This window comes from Protopterus annectens, chromosome 8.part0 (assembly GCF_019279795.1).
Source record: "Protopterus annectens isolate FY-2018-M chromosome 8.part0, PAN1.0, whole genome shotgun sequence".
In the NCBI taxonomy this organism is placed as follows: Eukaryota; Metazoa; Chordata; order Ceratodontiformes; family Protopteridae; genus Protopterus; species Protopterus annectens.
In genome coordinates this window covers 854989083-855010971 of record NC_056741.1, presented here as the reverse complement: position 1 = coordinate 855010971, position 21889 = coordinate 854989083, and the positions used below count along the sequence as shown (strand labels likewise).

At 39.7% G+C, this 21889-nt stretch overlaps 1 protein-coding gene across 5 annotated transcripts in view; it reads left to right on the top strand.

Moving 5' to 3' along the window:
• L1CAM (L1 cell adhesion molecule) overlaps positions 1-21889 on the top strand; it is a 2005704-nt gene that overhangs the window by 1537628 nt on the left and 446187 nt on the right. For all 5 annotated transcript variants that reach the window (XM_044080361.1, XM_044080360.1, XM_044080358.1 and 2 more), the window contains one exon: positions 3257-3416. In XM_044080361.1, coding sequence (XP_043936296.1) covers positions 3257-3416 — 160 coding nt within the window. The remainder of the gene's footprint in view (positions 1-3256; positions 3417-21889) is intronic.

Sequence of the window (21889 nt, the reverse complement as noted above, 5' to 3'; positions counted from 1 at the left end):
CCACACAATACACAATGTAGTCACAACAACCAAATTACAAGAACACATTTGAGTTACAGTATTTATGAGTGTAAGGCCTTGAGAAAATTCATGACAAATTTTTGCATAAGATATGAAAATATGTTCCCAAAGCATATCAGCCTGTACAAGGTTTGCTAAAAAAGATTTTGAATCTCAGTCTACCAAGGGCATAGCTAAATGGTGTCTGAAGAGATTAACTTAATCCATTTATGACATAGTGACAGCCTTATCATTGCCAAAGTGTGTCTGAAAGGGTTGCATCAGTTACTTGTTTACCAGATATATGTGTATACATGCCTGTACGACAGGTGTTCACATGCTAGTAGCTTGTGACACACCTTCTTGCTGCCACTTGTTTGAAAAAGCAAGTGCTCAAACTCCCAATAGCAAAACCTAAACCTATGAAACTGTATAGTCCTACCAGAGTCCCAACTCTGAAACTAAAACTCCCAACCAGTTTCCAACCCTCAGCCCTCACTCCCTTATCCTAAAACTCTAGTACCCCTCTTAATCCTAAAGTCCCCAGTCACTCCCTAAACCTAAAACTCCAACCCCCCCCCTTTCTAAACCTAAATTTCCTGATCACTCCCTAAACCTTAAACTCCCTTCCTGCTCCTTACACCCCACCCTGCTCTTTTTCCGTAGCTGCTTGCCTGAAATAATATTTGAGTTTGAGCATGAGTGACAGCCTATATGGGGTACAAGACACTTGAGTTCTGGCTTTGACACAGAGGTTGTCAGGCTCTTAGGACTCAAGCATTTGTAGTCAACTCTGTCTACATATGTACATATAAACTAATAAATTAATTGCAATGATTCCACCTCGCCTCTTTTATATTGGTCTTGCTAATGAAGTGGAGCAAGAACTACTCATGAAAATAGGTATTCCCATGTACTCTGAAAAACTGCCATCTCTAGAAAAAAATACCAACCACCACTCCTCCAAGAAAGAATACAGCAGATACAAAATGAGCTAGATTCAGGAATCTGCAATGAAGTACATTAATCTACAGATGCAACATATCTAACACTCTAAGGTTACATTTAACTAAAATCTGCAACCAAATCAGTGTACAATTTAGTCACGCTTCTCTCCCTTCCAGTAACAAGTCATTCTCCTCCTGTGAGAATTCCCCTGCAGATAGCTGAGTAATACGTAAACCTCTGGGGGTTATTCTCAAGGAAATGTACTTTTCTAACAATTTTGTATCAAAAAACACAGTCACCTCTTTGGAAAGCAGTCTCTCCAGTTGCATAAAATGTTCAGCATGGCTGTTATCATCCTGCAAATGTCACTTTATGCAAAATGTTCCATGTTCTTGGGTTAATGATATTAACTGCATGAATTCAGCTTAATTGCAGATGGATGAGTGTATAAAATGGGGTTGCATTTAGATGGAAGTATTCCTTGAAAGCGAAAGGCCGAGGTACCAGAATAAAATATTTTCTGAGAATTTTTTCACACTGGTGTTGTGCTTTTCCTGAATCTAGCTCATTTTGTATTAACTGCCATCTCTAGTCTGTCATCTCGTAACTTTGGAGTCCTACAATGCACTGTTGCTGGCTCAACTCATTTTCCTCCTTATTTAGTCCCACGGTAGTGGTGCTGCGGTAGTGTTGTCGCCTCATAGCAAGACGTTGTCCCGTTCAATTCTCAGCTAGAGCGTCTTCTGTGTGGAGGCATGCGTGAATGAGCGTGCCTTCGTTGAAGGTTTTCTGTCAGGGCTGGTAACTCGGCACGTAAAAATCCACTACCAAACATTAGCGGACCGGAGTTCCACTTTGGCGACCCTTAACCGGGTTAAGCCGAAAGACACAACAACATTACATCTGATCTTCATCATTTAAAACTCATCCTGATGTACTGCTCTGGACAAAGACTCATCTCTTAACATTTCAGATCCCAGGAAAAACCCTTGGTCTCTTTTGTGCATATTTATATACACCTCAGCCTTATCCTTAATCCTCCTGTTCCATTCCACACATTGTCAAAAAAATTGATAGCTCAGTCTAGCATATAAATTCAGTATGCCAACCCATAGCAAAAACATATTGATTCCTAAACTTAAATATACTATATAAACAGTCTCCTTATAAAATCCTCAAAATACCCTACTCCTCAAAAATCTCTAAATAAATCTTAAGACTCCTATGCCTTGTCAAACATGGACTCCATCACTACATATCGATAAACAACATAAACAAAACAATCAAAGAAAGGCCTACTCTGTTATTTGTAATAAACTTAAAATTAGTACATTGACAGTGTTTGTCCACCCATTGCCATTAAACTATTTCCACATTCTGTTTGTTACCAACTCAGGTCAAAAGAGTTAGGGTGATTTTTAAAACAGAGCTCCCTTCATTATAACATCTATGAAGCATGCGTTTCCCAGGGAAATCCTAGATGCATGGGGGAGCATTCCCTACTGGTATTCAAATCCTCTTTTCTCTTTTATCATTCTGGGTAACCTAAAACAATCATTCCACACAGCTACCACATGTAAAAGTGTTACACACACTTAGTTCTGCTTTCTTAATACTTCCCTCTTATTAGTATTGGATCTTGGGGTAGCTCTCTTTCTACCAAAGTACTCACCATATAGCTTCCTTATGTTTTTCTTCTGAAATCATTTTCTTCCTATGTTTTTAACATTCCCCATCTTTTGAATTACTTCTTAATTTCAACACATCATTCCTATAAATCTTCTGCCTGATTTGTACCAATTAATGCTCACAGAAGCAATATCTTTGTACCTTGCATAGACTAGTTTGCAGTTCTTTTACTGCTCACTGTTCCTTGATTACTGTTAGATAGGCTACTAATCTTCATATATTATATCCACCTGATTTTAAAATGTGATTATTCACTTAAACCATCTAACAACTGTGTAGCTGATGGGGAACTTCTTTGATATTTATATCACATTTCTGTCTCACTATATATGCAAATTCTATTTGTTTGTAGTTAATTGTAATATTTTGACTCTACTCAAGGTCATGGCTGCAGTAGGTACATGGAACAGTTCTTTTACCCAGTTATCAAATTAATTTATTAAATAAAGTCTCTCTCTCTCTCTCTGTGGTGGATGGGCGTGAATATCAAAACTCTGAGATTGCCCTGTTGCATTGATAGTTGCATATTTTAATTGCTTACTAAGTTATACTGTGGCTTAAACTACTTCAGCATATTGGCTGTGACAAATTGATTTATTCATGTGTTTTTTTTTTCTAGATGCTACCAGAATAATAGAGCCACCTAAGAATACCAAGGTGAGAAACAACACCAAAGCCAATTTTGAATGCAGGGCCATCTTTGACGCATCTTTAGATGAAACGGCGATACACTGGAAGAAGGGTGGAGTTGAAATTCATGAAGAGGGTGATAATGACAAGTGAGTAAAATAGACTGGCTTTTCTAAAATATCAGTATGCAATGGTAAGGTAGTGAATTATTCATTCAAAGATACAGACATGATTTGTAGCAGGTAATGTTGTTTCTGTAATTCTTTGGTTAACTACTTAGTCAAGTCTAACATGGTCCAAGTATTGCTTTTAGAGAAAACTGTGGACAGTGGTTAAATATATATTGTTTGCTGTTGGACAGAAGTTGTGGAAGCAGATACATTAGAAACTGATGCAACATGCACAGAATGCACAACAAAAAACTCATTATCTGCTTATTCCTCACTAATTACAAAGACATGCACCTGGAGCATTTCTTTCTGGGCCTCTGTTGAAAATTGTCTCGTTCCAAGTCGGACACTTGCTAGGTGTAAGTGCACATAAAGTGCCATACAAATGTATTCTGTAATAACATTTATTGAAGAACAATAACAAGAATATAGAATAAATCCATCCATCCATCCATCCATGCATCCATCCATGCATCCATCCATCCATCCATCCATCCATCTATCCATCCACAACCCCTTTTTCCCATTTTTTTGCACATGGGGTCAGGGTATCACTTCAGCAGTGACAATCATCAAGAGCCAAGGTTTACATCACCTGGTGGCCAGCCCTGCCTTGGTTGTTCTTCCACACCACACCACACACTCATCCGTATGGTCAATTTAAAGTGTCCAATCCACCTTCTGCATAAATGTAGAATAAATCATGGCATCTTTTCATTTCAGTTAAGTACTGTTCAACCCCACCCCCCACCACCACCCAAAAAATAAATCACCACCTTAAAACACTGTTCAGCTACCTCTACAGTTGTCAGTGTTAATATTCTGAATGAGACCCTGACTTTATATTTAGCTAAAACAAGTCTAATAGTACTATTATTTGTAGTTTCATAGAAGATCAGTTAAGAATATTGGTATTAAATGCGATGTTGCACTTCCATGCAAGACAGTTAGATTCATTAGAGCCATAATGCTGATAATATGATATTGTGCCTAATACATTGAGGAAATGCTTTCTGTGCATTAGGTAAAATTTGGGTTATGAACTGATTATTTGTATATATTTTATTTTTTTTCTTCCATACCTCTGAAGACCATGCTTGATATCTTAAACTGTGCCCATTTTGTTCAATAGAGGTGTAAGTCAGGCATCTCCAAGCTAGTCAGGAACCTTATGGTGTATTCCTTCCTTCCTGAGAAGCTTCATTGACCTATATTACCACAGCAGTGAGAGTCAGGGAGTAGGAAAATGGCAGGTTGCCACTCCCTAGGAGCTGTCTAGCCCCGGACTGCCCACAGACTTATAATGGCTGTCTGCTTTGGGAAGGTGCTGTGCATGATCCCACATCCCATTCCTAGTCACCATCAGAATGTAAGCCACATGGCTGATACAGGTGGGTGATTCTCTCAGCCACTGATAGGTGTCACCAACGTGTGGATGTAGTAGTCTACATCTCTCCACTGATGAATGAACTAGTATGACACACTCCCTAGCCAAATCTTTCAGATACCCACATCACTAATCAAATACAGGTTATCTGGGCTATAGTCAAGGCTTCATCTCTATATGTCACTGGGCTGACCTGAGATATGTGTATAGATTTTATTAATTGTTATGCGACATAATCTCTCAAAATGTCTGACATTTCCATTTGGACTATTAATATGAAACACTGTGACAATCAGATTAATTATTTTAACAGGTAGGTGTATTGAACTAAGAGAAGTCATTTTCAGCCTTGACCTAACTACAAGAAACCAGGTATTAAAAACTTTGCAGACCTGAATGATCACAAAGGACACCAAACAAGCTACAAATAACGAACGTAAAGCTGTAGTCTCCAATTCATTAAGGTTCACTACAGCAGAGGGCATTAAACATTACACTATTCATACCTTATTAGAGCATCAGAACTACTAGAGCTAAGGATCTAAACTTTGCCTGAGATATAAATACGACATGTTGTAGGGAAAGATATGTATCTCAGAGAATTCCCATTCTCTGGAATAGTGTGCCCATCCATGTAAAGCAGAGTCCATCCCTAGCCCTATTCAAGCATAACCTGGACTAGTGGATGGGAAATCGAAAATTCAACTCAGGTCTGGCAACTATGTCACTGATGGGCAAAGGTAGTCACTAAATCATGCCACAAGTAACATAGACCCTGTATAATAACAACTCTGATACAAATAAATTGTGGGACACATTTGGCTTGCACATACACTTATAAAGATCCTAGTGGTTGTTAGCCAAGTATAAATGTATGAAACTATGAGAATAAAGTGCCTTCCTATTATTACAGTTCAGTTTGAATGTACTAAAGTATTTTCTAAGTAGAATGGTATGACAGTGCCAACAAATAACCCTGGTGCAATATGTAGTCATTCACAGGGAAGATGTTCAGAAATGTGAGTTGGTTGGACTCATTCTGTAGAACATCTATTTATCTCCTGTAATTCGGACATTTGCGTGACATAATAATAGAGCTTGCTGACTACAGTAACTGTTTTATATACTAGGAAAAAGAATACCTGCATCTGCATTACCAAAGGCTGAAAATCACAATGGTAATACTCCATAAAATGTTCTTTTTAGGAAAACAATTAGCTTTATTAATTGCTCCAAATCATTTACATTAGCGGCACTCCACATATCTGGTCCCGTTCCTTACTCTGTCAGTTAGCTGCATTCAAGAAATAATCCCCGCTGACATGATTTGTTATTTAACCCAGAACTGATAGTTGCAAATTCCACATTTATTTCAGTCATTTGTCTTGATTTCTAATCAACAAAAAGGAAACAGCAAATATTGCATATCTTAAGAAATCTTTGGATAAGGGTTTACAGTTTGTAACCACTAAATCAAGTTTTTTAACCACTTACTAGCAGCAAATTATCCACCTTTTTGTTGAATAAGCACCACTGTATTACACTTCTTCCACATTTTATGATCACGTGCCTGTATAGCACCTTTCCCTGATTATCAGTGACCCCTCTTCAAGTTTATTGTTTCCCACTTATGTTGGGTGATTAGAACAATCTTAAATTGAGTCTCATCTCTTCAGTCTCTCTGTTGACTACCCTTATTCATTTTATTCAGAACAGATGCAACTTCCCCCAGATTAAAATTTCCTTCTCCAATCGCTATATTTTCATAAATAAATTAAGTTGAAAGAATAACTAATAGACAGGTTGATAAACTATATATGTAATTTACAGTTTGGTCCATAGTTGAGTCATTAATTATTACCCTTTTATTCCTTATTTGCTCCACTCAGGTAGATTTGTCCACTCTAATAATCTTTCTATGCGCAGGTCTTACCAGGACTATGTTTTGTGTTTATATATGCTTTATTATCTCCATCGCATCCTTATCCACATGCCCTTCCATCAATATCATTCACTTTATCCCTGTCCCAAAACAACCTTCTCCACTCCAAGATATCTAACAGTCTTTAAAGGTATCCTCTTACTCACATTACTTCTTCCTCCCTCTTTATTTCCTGCACAGGTTTTCTCACCTTTTCTATCTTTTGGACTCTGTACACATTTCCATGTTTTAGTTATGGCTTATTTTGCCATTAACATAACTATCCACCATAGTTTCTTAGTCCTTTTAAATAAATCATCCTCTTGGTTGCATCCCAACAGAATATCCTCCTTCCCTATCTTTTCTCCCTGCTCTGTCAGTGCTCCTTTTAAATGTTTTAAATCTTCTTTAAAATTAAGCCTGTAAGTTCTCACTGTCCCAAACAAATGTGAGAGCAGTCCCCTGTCTGTCCTTCATTAAATCTCTAACAGTCTACTCCAGCTGCTGGGAATCATCTAGCAAGTCTCATTGGTGCATAAACCATCAGTGGTGGTTCTTCCTCACAAATACTTGGAATTGTCTAATTCTTATTGAATCCTTTGGCGTAGAGCAGATTTTTCACCAAAATTCCATTGATATATGGCTGCCTCTCAAGTTTTCCCAACCCTTCCTATTGTCTCAGTCTCATTTTCACTTCTCATCTCTTGTGCTATTTATTTACTTATCTGTCTTTGTTTTACAGGAAAGTCTGACTGGATAATACCCATTTTCAGCAGAGGCCCGGGGAGAAAAGCTCCATTTGCTTACGTTACATTGCATTATACTAAGTTCCAGTTAAACATAGAGTAGTTACATTTCTATTTACATTTATACACAAACAGTGGTTACATTTATGCTTTCCAAGGTTTTACAGAGGTGAAAGTTGCTAAAGAGAAAGCACATGTGGAAATTACTGGATTATACAGGCAGCAGTTATGTATAAAAAATGTTTTGTTATTTCAATAAGAGGATGAGAATATTATATTTAAGGAGAGTTTTGGAGAGTATCGTACAGTAAACACAAAGTTTTAACCTTGTGATGAGCATATACAGGACAAGGACTGGTTATGATGTTATTCAAGCAGAGAGTTTTATTTGCATGGGGATACTATTCCAGAGATTAGCAGCACATTGGGAGTAGAATGAGTCTCCTGCAGCATTACTCGACTTATTTGTAAGTAATAAGAATCTGTTACTAGAACGGAGGTCCCTTACTGGACAGTAAGGTAGTAATAAGTTTTGCAGTGCTGGGCATTTTTCTGGATGATGAATGAGTTTATGTGCTGTAGTCAGTTGTGAATATGTTAGACAGCTGTGCAGTTCAAGCCAGTTTAATTGGTTTAAGCTAAGATAATGGTAGGTCCTATGAGGGGAAAATGGTGGCATATTTAGATATTTTATTGTAGCAGCAGGCAAATTTCTTTCTTCGAATATTGTTGTTAGGCTAGGAGTGACGTATAAGAGAGTCTGCAATAAGAAGGGGGTGGCTAAGGTTTTTCTTGCAGTATCTGTAAATAATACATTGATCCTATAAAGGGAGCCTAATTTCTGGTGTGTACATTTAATGGTGTGCAGTATATGGTGGTCATATTTGAGACTGTCATCTATTACAACACGTAGAAGTTTAGTTTGAGTTAGTTTCAATGACAGTATTATTTGCTGGCTTTATTGTAAAAGATTGCTTTTGATTTTGACAACTTTTTGAGATGAAAGCATTAACTTAGTTTTCTTGGGGGTGAGTAGGACATTTAATTCTTTGAGCCAAGTTTCTATAGAGCAGAGAGATTTTTGGGTAATGTCTTGTAGCTTATTTATTGCTAAGGCCATGCACATTAAAGTTGAGTCATCTGCATACTGAACTAAACTAGCCTGGTGAGTAGAGGTGTGGAGGCCATTAGTAAGTATATTAAATAGGAGAAGACCCAGGATAGAGCCCTGAGGGACACCTGTAGTAACTGGTTGAAAGGATGAGTAGGTTTGTTGCCATTTAATGGCTCATTGCCTTCCAGATAGGTAACTAAGGAACCACAACAAGGAGCACTGTGAAAGTCCTACAGAAGAGAGTTGAACAAGCAGTTGCAAGTGTGAGACAAGTTTATGAACATGGTGGACACAAGTAAACTATAGTTTTTCTATGTTGGCTTATTACATTTGTCAAATGTAGTAGCACAGTAGTGGTTGTTGTGCTGGTACCTAAAGCCATGTTGTGTTTCTGAGACCAGCTTATTTGAGGTTAGATATTGCAACAGCTGCATACGGATGCAGTTCTCTAATATTTTGGAGAGAAGAGAATCGCTATAGGTCTGTAGTTATTAAACTCTGTGGATGTGCCACCTTTGTACAGTGGTATGATGTAGGATTTTTTCCAGACTGATCGGACATATCTTTCTGCTGTGGACCTTTTAATTAGCATGGATACACGGAAGGCTATGACTTCTGCAGCCATTTTTTTTTGTTTTCTGATGGTACTTGGTCTACAGTTGCAGAAGTAGTGTGTAGTTTAAGGAGCAATTTCCTTATGAGTGAGGTAGGTACTGGACTAAAACTGAAGACCTGTGGGTGGTTTTGATTGTACAGGGGTAGAGTGAGGGTGCCAGATGTGTTAGTGTCTAAGAGAGATAATATTGATTATATAAAGTAGGAATTAAACTGTGTGGGGATAGAGTCTGCTGTATTAGTTTATACAGTCTTGCTATTACCTCTTTTTTCCACCCCTTGTTCATTTCTGATTTCTAGCACCCATTTTATTGGGTATTGCCAGTCATCCCTTTTGATTTTGAAACAAATTGGTTTATTTATTTCCTGCTTTATTGCCCCATATTGCAAATGATACCCTCTTCTTATGTAGTATAAATATTTAAATGCTTTCTCTTTCCACATCAGGTATCGCTCATTCATCCCATCCATGCCTTCCAGATTTATTCCAATAGCCCTTTTTTTCATTGATCTTATATCTAGATATACTCCTAAAATACTAAATTATCTGAAATATTTCTGTCACATATTCCTGCGGGTTAGCCAAAGTCAAAATACTATAATCTGAGAGAAGGGTAATCATCTGTGTCCCATCTGTAATCCCTTATATCTGATTGTCTAATTTTCTGTGCCAATGGTTCCAGGTATAAGGGGGACATTGGGCAGCCCTGACAAGTACCACAACATAATATAAAACTTTCTAACAAAGTTCCTGCCAACTTAATCTGTGCTATCATCTCCCTACATATATAGGTCCAAATGCGAATAAAACTTAGAAAGGAATACTTTAGAAGACTTAAATTAATCCTGAGAACAGCGTTGACAGGGTCTATATCATTTCACCGAAATGGCTGAAGTTCGAACACCATATGTTCGAACTTCTAACCACGAAGTACAAAAACATCGAAGTCTTAGAACAGCGATTTTTTTCCCAGTGAAAAAAAAATCGCTTTTCCAAGAAACACACACACAATACAAGCACACCAAAAAAACACCACTCCACACACAAATACTTAAAATCCTACATCTAACCCTATACAAAACTGTACATACACTACTATCTATCCACTTACCTTAACCCAAACCTTAACATTAAGGTCCGTCACTATCGCACACTCACCTGACCTGCGCCATAACCCTAACTCACTTATCCCGCCCTAAACCTAAAGTCTGTCACTATCGCACACCCACCTCACCCGCCCCTAACCCTAATGTCCACACAATCGCACACTTACCTGAACCCGACCCGTAACTTCCCACCACAGTCATGATAATCGCAAAGCCACAGAAACAGCCCACCAAATTGTTTCCCTGGGAAAGAATTCTGTGTTCTGCGGCTTCGCGATAATCAGTTTTCGTTTTCGATCGTCAGCCATTTCGGCAGACTGATACAGACCAACGTTGATATCTAGGAACAAGTTCCAGGCTATAAACCAATTTGTTTTTCCTGTCCTAACTTGCAGTTTTGGAGTGATTGACTGGCCCCAAAAAGTGTTGGATAAATTAGATATTAAAACAAGAAGGATGCTCCATGCACACCAAATGATCTATAAAAATCAGTTTATACCAAGATTATATATTCCCCGTTCTGAGGGACGGATGGGCCTCCTTGAAATTGATTACATGTATAGATCTGCAATTGTGGGACTCCACACATATCAACTGACCTCACAAGATCCAAATGTAGTGAAAGGTTTGAAACATGAGGAGAATAAATCTAAGGTGACTTCTCTGCTTAATTTAGCAGAAGCATATTGGCGTCAAGCAGGAATGGAAATCAAACCAGAAGTAGATAAAAATCAGGCAGCAACTGAATGTGCCAAAAAAACAAAAGAAAGAATATAAGGTGAAGGACCAGATGAGAAGGCAAGAAATGTGGAAAAAGCATAAATATAGTTGGAAGTATAGAAAACTTCTGGAAGAGCCTCATGTCAATCAGGAACAAATGCAGGAATGGTTAAGGAAAGGCAAATTCATACCAAGAGATGAAAGGTTAATATTGGCAGCCCAAGATAGTGGGCTACATACACACTGGTTTACAAATTCAATTGAACGTGGGAGAAATAGACAAATGTAGGTTTTGTAAAACTGAATTGGAAACAGTCACACATGGCAGAAGGACTGTATACTGAAAGGCATAATAATGTGGCGAGACAGTTGCACTGGGGATTGTGCAAACATTATGGTATTGAAGTGGCTGAAAAACACTGGAAACATGAGAGCCACAAAGCATTATAAAAATTGATAATGTTTATATCACATGGGATCACCCATTACCAACAGTTCAGAAGATAGATGCTAGAAAACTGGATATAGTGGTCCAAGAAAAGAAGACAAAAGTAGCACTGATCATTGAAATCACCACACCCAGTGACTACACTGTCTTGCGTACAGAGAGACACAAAGTCATAAAATACCAGACTCTGCAGGCAGAAACAAGAGCAATATGGAAGAAAGATATCCATACAGTTCCAGTAGTAGTAGGAGCAACAGGTCTTATAAAAAAGAATCTACAATCATATTTAGATAGGTTACCGATAAATGTAACTCTATATGAATTGCAGAAGGAGTCATTATTGGGCATATTGTGGGTGCTGCAAAGAGCACTTTTGGCTGACATCAAAGACTGAAACAATACTAATTTCATGAACTTTAATCGCACTTTGACTTAGGAAAAGTGTCCTTTCCCATCATGGTATTAGAAACCCAAAAGGAGAAATTAAAAAAAGTAGTCCTTAATTGGAGCAATAAATTCCCATGGAAACCCTTTGTTCTCCCATACTACAAATAGAAACTCTCAATCCACCAGACTGAATGCATTTTTAGTGTGCAAGGATGATATTGCTACCTCTTCCCCTGTTACATTTCCATCCTATATTAACATTAAAATCCTTATTATTTTATTAGATGTCTTTCATTCATATATCGACTCCCATTAATGCAAATCTATCGGCTGTAGTGAAATTCTTGCTAATCTTCTAAGCTATAATGCTCATAAATCCTTTATAGTCAAAGTCTTTAAGATGTGTTATTGGTCTATATGAGCTTACTAATGTAGGATCTTTTCCTGCTTTGACAACAACACAGTCATGCCCCTTAATCATGAGACCAGTACTTGCAGTGTTTGTTTCACTCCATTAAACCATGTTACCCATTTTTCCAGTGGAGATCTTACCCTAACCCCCATATGTCGATTGGAATTCCATCTGATCGCAGTGGCTTATTCTTTTGCTGTTTCTGCATTGTCTCCTCCACCTCCTGCCTAGTGATGTCCACCATCAAACTTCGACTCATCTCCTCCATCACTCTACTTCCTGCAGATACTGTTCCGTAGGTCTAACGCCTATTGTTCTCTCCTCGCCTTTATATAACTCTCCAAAATACATCTGAATCTCCTTCATACTATACTATATGTACTATATCACCTGTGCCTTCCTTCCTTAATTCAGAGATTGCCTTTCCTTCCTCTGCTTTTCCATTTCCTTTAATTGTTCCCCCGTTAATTTTCCTTTTCCTTATTTTAATTGTTTCAACTTTAACCCCAGTTCCTTTAGCACATCCTAAATTTTTTATGAGGTCTTCTTTCCCCCAGAAAGATAAGAATGCCTTTTTCTGAGAATGTTCCTGTGCTCGTGTTCTCCTTGCCCTTTGTCACTTGTTTGCTAATAGGATGTGTCTTAACATTGTCACTAATCCTGATGTATTTTGTGCAGTGTATTAACCAACACTCAGTAAACTCTATTTGGCTGACTAACTCTATGCTATGAGTATATTTCCCCTTCTAGCCTTATTTATTTAGCATTGCATACAAACACCTCCATCAGTTGTCTACCTCTGTCCATGTATCAATCATACATTCCTCCCCCTTTGTCACCATTTAGTTAACATTTTTGAAGTTGCCTATAGTCAGAATTTAGCCAGCACTTGAATCGTTACTCTAGCTGTGCCCAGCCCTCTCCCTTCATTCCCTTTTACAGAAAAAACATTAATCTGTTACGGGAATGGGCAAAAGAAACAATGTTTCTATCAAGCAGTTATAACTGAGAACAATAAAGCAAAACTTCATTTGTCGAGTATTGACTGCAAACCATATCACTGCAATTTCCCCAGCCTAATTACTTTGTATTAATCTTTTCTTTCAATCCACTCATCATTTAGTCCAAATGATTCCTTTTCACATAGTCATCAAGTTCCGTGACTTGTACACATTTTATATCCTACTAGAACAGTCATTTATTTCCTGTAACACACTTCTTTCTCTCAGACAGTCAGTTCCATTTAATTACTCATTATTAATGAGATCACCTTGCAATGTCCTTCATGGTTCACTGTTGCAGTCATCACTGTTGGGTTCTTCCTGCCAGCAGCAGCCCCCGATCGGCCAGAATCCCAAAGTCTGGATCGGGCTCCAGCTGAGGTCGCATTTATCTTGACGTCAATGCGCAGGAAGGTATAAAGACCTCAGCTGACGCCATTTCCCCAGTCTTTCTTGCCGCACGATGCCCTTTGCAGTTCACTGATGCCGGTCAGCCTGTTCCTGTTTGTTTTTGGATCTAATCCCAGGATTTTCGTTTTTTACAGATAAGTACCCCGTTGGGGAGGTCTTTTTCTTGCTCCAGTCAGATGTCAGAAAAAGTTAATAATTGTATTTCTTGTGGAAAGCAAATACCTCATAGGGATTTTCACTCTTACTGTATTCCCTGCCTGGGTCCTGACCACGACGTTGCTAATTGTGTGTTTTGTGCTAGATTTAATCAGCGTACTATTAGGCGTAGATATAACTTTGCCTTTTACTATTTTGGAAAAAGGTTTAATTATAACATGTCTTCAGATTCTTTTCCGGCTTCTGGGGTGTGTAAGAGGCGCAGGGATGCAGACAGGCCTCCGAGGTCCACAGCAAAGGATGTTACTCAGTTATTGCCAGTTGCTGGTTCGACGGTCGTCAGTGAGGCACCTTTGCAGCCCCTGTCGTCCGCCTCTTTTGAACCAATTGCCTGTACCAACTCCAGTGTGGAGCTGATGGGTTCTTCAGAGTTGCCAGGGACTGGACCTTCGGATACTGCTCCCTCAGTTGGGTCCGGAGCCGGTAGGCAGGTACCGGCTTCTGAGGGAGTTCTCAAGCCTTCATAGCTTCCTGTAAATGTAGATTCAGGTTTACATGCTAAGTCAAAGTCTAAGGCTCCAGCTAAAGTGAAGTGGCTAGCACAGGCACCTTTTGATCAGGGTCCTAGGCCTCAGAGGCAGATGCTTAGGATGGCTGAAGATCTCTTAACTATGATCAGTGGTTCTCATCCCCTCCTGACAAGAAACCTAGTTTACAGTCCAATTATGATTCTTCAGACCAAATTTCTGTTTCTTCTGCTTCTTCCCTTGAGCAGGATTATGCTTTTCCTCTTTATGAGGATTCTGATGCTGAAGATTCCTTTCCTTCCACCTCTCCTCCTGAGGATTATTCTTTTGGTGAATCTTTGCATGATATGAGGGTGCATTTTCACTGGGAAGAGCAGGAATTCTCTGAATCCAAGAAAAGGCTTAGGGATTTTCTTCTTCTCCCACAGCATAAGCCTCTGGCTATTCCCCCTGTATTGGACATTGTTGATGATGTTTTTTCAGAAGCTTCTCTCTTTCCTGATTCTTTTCCCCCTACTCCGGCCAAACTGGATAGGTATTATAGGGTTCCAGATTCTCATAAATTTCTTTTTAAAAATCTTTCGCCTGATCCGGAAACAATTTCTCAGGGTCCTAAGGGTGTTAAAGTGGCCTCTGTTAAAAATCCTATTCCCTTTGACCGAGAGTCCAGGGCTTTGTAGAGATGGGGTAAAAAGGTTTATACTTCTGCTACATTGTCTATTAGGGCTTTGAACTGTCAATTTCATATGCTGAAGTATCAGCAATACCTTTTGTCTGTATTTCAACAAAAGATGTCAGCTGTGTCTTTTGGTGCGGATAATCAGAAGTTACAGGATTTATTGCATGCTATTGAACAAGTGGGTAAACATACCCTGCATTGTGGTTTTGATTCTTTGGAAGCTTCTTGTAGGGCTGCAACAACTGGCGCTGTTATTAGAAGACATGCTTGGTTAAGAGATCAAAGCTTGCCGGATCAGATTAAAGCCAAACTTTTGGATGCCCCTTTGCAGCACGATGTTCTGTTTGGGTCCAAAGCTGAAGAGGTATTGAAGAAAATGGAAGACAAAGCCAAATCTATGCAGACGGTTAAGGATTTTCTACAAGTGCAACCTCCTAGATTTAGCAGACACTGGCCAACTAAACCTTGGTCCTTTCCGGGATCGGACAGGTCTCAGAGAGGCAGATTCAGGCGTTCCAGAGGTAGGGGACAGTCACAGTCCCATTTTAGGAATAGGCAGTGGAGTGCCCCCTCTCCCAAGGGAGGTGAAGATAAGTCTCAACCCTACCGAAAACAGTCTTTATGACTCTCCCTTTCTGGTTCCAGGGGCTCCTCTCCTGGAAGCTCCTTTGGGGGGAAGGATTTCTCTTTTTTATCGAAATTGGAGCCACATAACCCGGAACAAATGGGTTCTGGACATAGTCTCAAGAGGTTACAGATTTCATTTCCACACTATGCCAAAACCAAACAGTTGGCCAGACCTGCCAAATCATCAGTGGGCAGAGGCACAACAGCAGGTTCAGTCCCTGCTGGCTATGAGGGCCATAGAATTGGTACCAAATTTAGAAATAGGGCAAGGTTTTTATTCCAGACTTTTCCTGGTTCCCAGGAAGGAAAATTCGTGGAGACCAATCCTGGACCTCTCTGTACTAAACACCTTCCTAGATATACCAAAATGCAAGATGCTGACTCTGCAGCAGCTGCTGCCTATGTTGGGCAAGAACACTTGGATGGTGACTTTGGACTTAAAAGATGCTTACCTGCATATTCCTATAAGGCAAGAGTGCAGAAGGTATCTGCGTTTCAAAGCGGGCTCGAAACATTACCAGTTTTCTGTGCTGCCCTTTGGCTTATCTACTGCACCCAGGGTCTTTATGAAGTGCCTGGCACCAGTAATGGCATTTTGTAGACAGACGGGGATTCAAATTTACCCTTATCTGGACGACTGTCTTCTTCAAGCGGATGACAAAGACACTCTACTTCGGCATCTAGCTTTTGTGCAGCGTCTTCTTCTGTGCCTCGGTTTCACAGTGAATCTAAAGAAATCAAATTTGGTACCCACACAACAGATTACTTTCCTGGGTGCTCTTCTGAGTACTTCAACCCAGATGGCTTCCTTGACACCAGACAAAAAAGTGCAACTGGCTTCTTTTTTCCGACACCTGGCTTCAATGAAACAGCTGACTGCAAGAAAAATTCTGCAGGCTTTGGGTTACATGGCCTCCTGCATTCTGCTAATACCATATGCAAGGCTGCATATGAGGAAACTGCAGTGGTACCTCAAGAGTGTCTGGTCTCAGCATTACCACAGTTTGGAAACAGTGGTCACGATTTTGCCTTGTCTCCAGTGAGAGTTTCTTTGGTGGGCCGAAGCCTGTCTACAGAACAAGGGGAAGCCTTTTTGTCCTCCGCCGACCGACCAAGTTCTGACAACGGATGCTTCAGATTATGCCTGGGGAGCCCACATGCACAGGAGATGTCTTCAGGGTGTTTGGATGAAGGAACAAATGCACATGCACATAAATTTGAAGGAGATGCTAGCTGTACAGAATTCCGATAGCCTTCAGGGACCTTCTTCTACCAGAACAATTGTTGATATGGACAGACAACACTACAGTGATGTGGTACATCAACAAGCAGGGGGGCTCTCACTCTTACCCCCTGTGCAGATTACCCATGAATTTCTGGTACACTGCTCTGACCTGCAGTGTCGACTTACAGGCACAATCCCTGCCAAGGAAAGACAACACTCTGGCAGACGCCTTGAGCAGATGCATTTCAGATCCACATGAATGGATGTTGGATGTTCGGATATTCAGGATGATTATAAAGGCTTGGGGATGTCCAGACATAGATCTCTTTGCATCCCCTCAGAATCATCAACTTCCAACATTCTGCACAAGGACCTACCACAAACTAGCATGGAAAGTGGATGCCCTCTCATTCAGTTGGAAACACCTCTCAGTATATGCTTTTCCTCCCTTTCCTCTTCTACCTCGGGTACTTCTGAAGATAAAACAGGACAGACCGCACATGATTCTACTGGCACCCACTTGGCCTCGGCAATTCTGGTATTCCACTCTGATGACCTTGTTTCAGGAGCCTCCCTAGATTCTGCCTCAAATCCCTCATCTACTGTCTCAACGGGATGGCCAGATACTGCACAGTCATGTCAAGACTCTGCATCTAGCTGCCTGGCGCATCCAGGGTCTGTAAACACCTCTGCCCTTTCCAAACAGGTATTGGCTGTAATCCTTGAAGCTAGACGGCCCAGCACTAGAAAATCTTATGCAGGAAAATGGAAAATATTTTGCTCCTGGAGTCAAGTCCAGGGTGGTGATTCTTCTGTTCCAAACATTCCTCTGATTTTACAGTATCTGACAGAGTTATTACATATGGGCTTTTCTTTTTCGTCTATTAAGCTTCATGTTTCTGCTATTTCTCCACATTACGATACGGATCCTCCGATTTTTTCTCATCCATTACTTAAACAATTTCTTAGAGGGGCTAAGAATATTCTGCCTCCTATAAGGGCTCCTGTTCCCACATGGGATCTTAACTATGTTTTGGAGAAATTAACTTTGTCTCCTTTTGAACCTGCAGCTTCCACAGATTTAAAATTTTTGTCTTGGAAAACTGTTTTTCTTTTAGCTATTATCTCTGCTAGAAGAATTTCGGAATTGCAAGCACTCATGGCTGTGGAACCCTTCCTTATTTTTCATCAGGACAGGGTATCTCTACGGACTAATCCCACATTTATACCCAAGGTGGTTTCAGCAGTGGCCTTGAATCAGTCTATTCATTTGCCTACCTTTTATCCTAATTCTCAAAGTGAGGAAGAAAGTCTTTTGCACTCTCTAGACGTGCACAGACAGCTTCATCTATACCTGGACGGGACCCAGATATTCCGGAAATCCGATCAGTTGTTTGTCGCTTATGCTCCTACTGTTCAAGGGAAAGCAATCACTAAGCAAACTATTTCCAAGTGGATTGCCCATTGTATCAAGTTCTGTTACTCTTATCATGGCAATCCGGTTCCTGTTAATGTTAGGACTCATTCTACCCGGGCTACTGCTACTTCAGCAGCTTTTCTGTGTGGGGTTCTTACCAAGGATATTTTGGAAGCTGCTACCTGGAGTTCTGTACATACTTTTTCTAAGCATTACAACCTCCCTCTCTATTCTAAATCCAGGGCAGGTTTTGCTTCTGCGGCTTTGCAAGGTTTTGTGACCGCTCCCTCTGTTTCTCCTCCAGCCACCCTTTCTTAGCTTTGGGACTCAACCCTACAGTGATGACTGCAACAGTGAACCAAGAAGGACATAGTACAGTTGTGTACTATTACCATAAATGTAGATGTTCGAGTATGTTCACTGTTGCAGTCCGGATTACTCTCCCTCCTATACCCTCTTTTGTTTTTTCCTTGAGTATTGTCTGTTATGAGGTATTTTGGCTGCTGAGGTTTTGGGCATGGTTTCCTTTTTAGCCTTTTCTTTCTGGGAACCTGCCTTCTGGGGCAAGAAAAACTGGGGAAATGGCATCAGCTGAGGTCTTTTTACCTTGTGGCGCATTGACGTCAGGATAAATGTGACCTCAGCTGGCGCCCAATCCCAACTTTGGGATTCTGGCCGATCGGGAGCTGCTGCTGGCAGGAAGAACCCAACAGTGATGACTGCAACAGTGAACACACTCGAACATCTACATTTATGATAAGAGTACACAACTGTACTTTTCCTGCTTCTATTAATCTTTTCTCCTTTGAAATGTGGACAGCCTGAAGAATCTTTAATTTCTCTCTCACATTTTTGTACTTTTGAAAAAGTGGGAAAAGTTCTTCAGTGTGTGATCTTCTTCTCGTCTTTTCTTTTGCCCTGCCCTAGGGGTAGCTTCCACTCTCTTACTTTCATCTCCAACACCAACATTTTTTGACTTGCTGAGTCCAGGCCTTTCAAATCCAGAACCTCAAACATTGTTGGTCCTCCAGAAAAAGAAAAATCAAAGTTGCTGGATAGATGGATAGAGGTGCTTGAATTTTAAGCCCCTTTGCCTGTAAGTACTGTGAGCTGCAAACAAATCAGCATACTTTTCTTCATATTATGGCTAAAAACCCCTCATGTCTGATGAGCACTCATGCTTCTCCACATGTAATTCTGTACCCCATTTGCCACATTGCTGTTATAATCCTCTCTTTGATGTCGTATGTTGTAAACCAGGCTAATATTGGCCTGCTGCTTCTTTTACTTCCCCTCACTGGATTCTGAGCAGTTTAATGAACTGTTTCTATTAGGATGGCTCTGTCCAAGAGACTCGTCCATGCAGTCAGTTGTCTAAGTACTTTGCAGTCCCTTCCTTCTTTCCCCTCCATTATACCAGTAAAATGCAGATTTTTCCTACGAGATCTATATTCCTAGTCTGTCAGGTTTATTTCCAGTAATCCATCCTTGGCATCCATTGCCTCGAGCCTTGCTTTCACCATCTCATTTTCTTGTATTAAGTTCTAGAGGAGGTCAGAAGTTTAATTTACTACCACCGTGACCTCCAGTAAAGTTGTATTTCATTTTTGATTTACTTCTGGTTTAATTCCAGATTTACAGATTTTTTTTAAACACATCCATTAAAGTGACCTTTTTTTCTCCTTTTTCAGGTTGTTCTGTGTTGCCTGCCACAGTAGCCATGCTTGCTGGTCTGTCGGCTTCATTGCAGTCAACAGCCTTTTCTTTTTTCCTCCCCTTTTAGTTTCTTTTTGACTCACCCTTAACTTTTCATTCTACTACTCTCTGTCCTTTTCTTCCTTTTCAGACTGGGGGTCTTGTTTTTATTGTTGATTTACCATTGGGATGAGAGAGTAAGCACTGTTTATGTCCCCCCATAATATTTTCTTATAATAAACAAAAGCTTTTCCCTAAATTGCAAACTTATTAGGAGCAATAATTTCCCAACCCATAGTATGATCTACTTGTCCAGGTACAGCATTGTCAATAGAAAATGTTATGTTTTTAACACGTTCAGGAGAAAAGCATAAAAAATGGAATTAAAACTAATATATATATATGTGTATATATATATATATATATATATATATATATATATATATATTTTTTTTTTTTTTTTTTTTTTAATTAGCCTCTTAGATATATTTTTACAAATGTTATTAACTCTACAGTTTAATCATCTGTGACTCTGTAGACACACACACACACACACACACACACACACACACACACACACACACACACACACACACACACACACACACACACACACACACACAAACACACAGACATACACACACAGCAAGATGATTTGTTGTTATAGAGTCTAGAAATAATGGTCCCTGTAGCTGCATGTTTAGACCACACTTCACATGCCTCAGACAAAGGAAACTGCTGTCTCTCACAGTTCTCTCATATATCTGTCTAATAGCTTGATTCTTACCCTAGGTACACTATGCTAGGATAACTTAAATTGTTCTCATAGTAAAATTATTCCAAGATGATGTACTGCATTTTACATTTTTATTAAATTTTAAAAAAGCAAGTGGTGGGCATTAGTATTCTAATTACAATTAATATTCTTGTAAAACCTTAATTATAATTAGAATACTAATGCCCACCATTTGCTTTTTTAAAATTTAATAAAAACATAAAACGCAGTACATCATCTTGGAATAATTTTACTAAGAGAACAATCAATTAATATTCTTGTAAAACCTGTAAGCCGCAGTGGTGCAGCGGTAGTGTTGTCACCTCACAGCAAGAGGTTCTCCCATTTGATTCTCGGCTGGAGCTCCTTCTGTGTGAAGTCTGCATGTCCTTCCCGTGGTCAAGTGGCATCCAAAATACATGCATGAATGGGCATGCCTTCATTGAAGGTTGGGTGTCGGGCTGGCTGCCAGTCATTAGCGGACTGGAGTTCCGCTGTGGTGACCCCTAACCGGGAAAAGCCAAAAGAAAAACATTCTTGTAAAACCTGGAATTTTTGAAATCCCTTGGTGAACATTGTTGAGTATCTGACGAAGTCTTGTTAACTTTAACTAGATGAAAACACTTATATTCTATGTCTTAATAAACAGTGTTTTTTCTTGAATTATTTGAACCTTAGTACTTAGTATTGTGTCTTTTAGAGGCTACCTTGCTTCCGTGCCACAGCTTATCCAGTTTAATTACCACAAAAAAAATTTTCCCCAGTATTTTTTTTTTATATCTTATATCATCTATCTCTTCATTACATTTGTTTCATAGGTTCATAGGTGAGTACTAGGCTAATGGCCCTGGAGCCTTTACAAGCCTAGCCCATAGAAGTGCCCTGGCATTGTGCCGGCCGAAATTAGTTCCCAGTGCCTCTATCAAGTAGAGCCACTGGCGTGATCCCCAGGGTAAACTTTCTATTTCCCATACACTCATTAAGGTTTCTCTTGGACAGGGCCAGTGAGGTGCTCTGATTGACATGTATGGGAAGTCTATTCCAGAGCATTGGCAGTCTTTGGGTTATGAACCTGTCCCTCC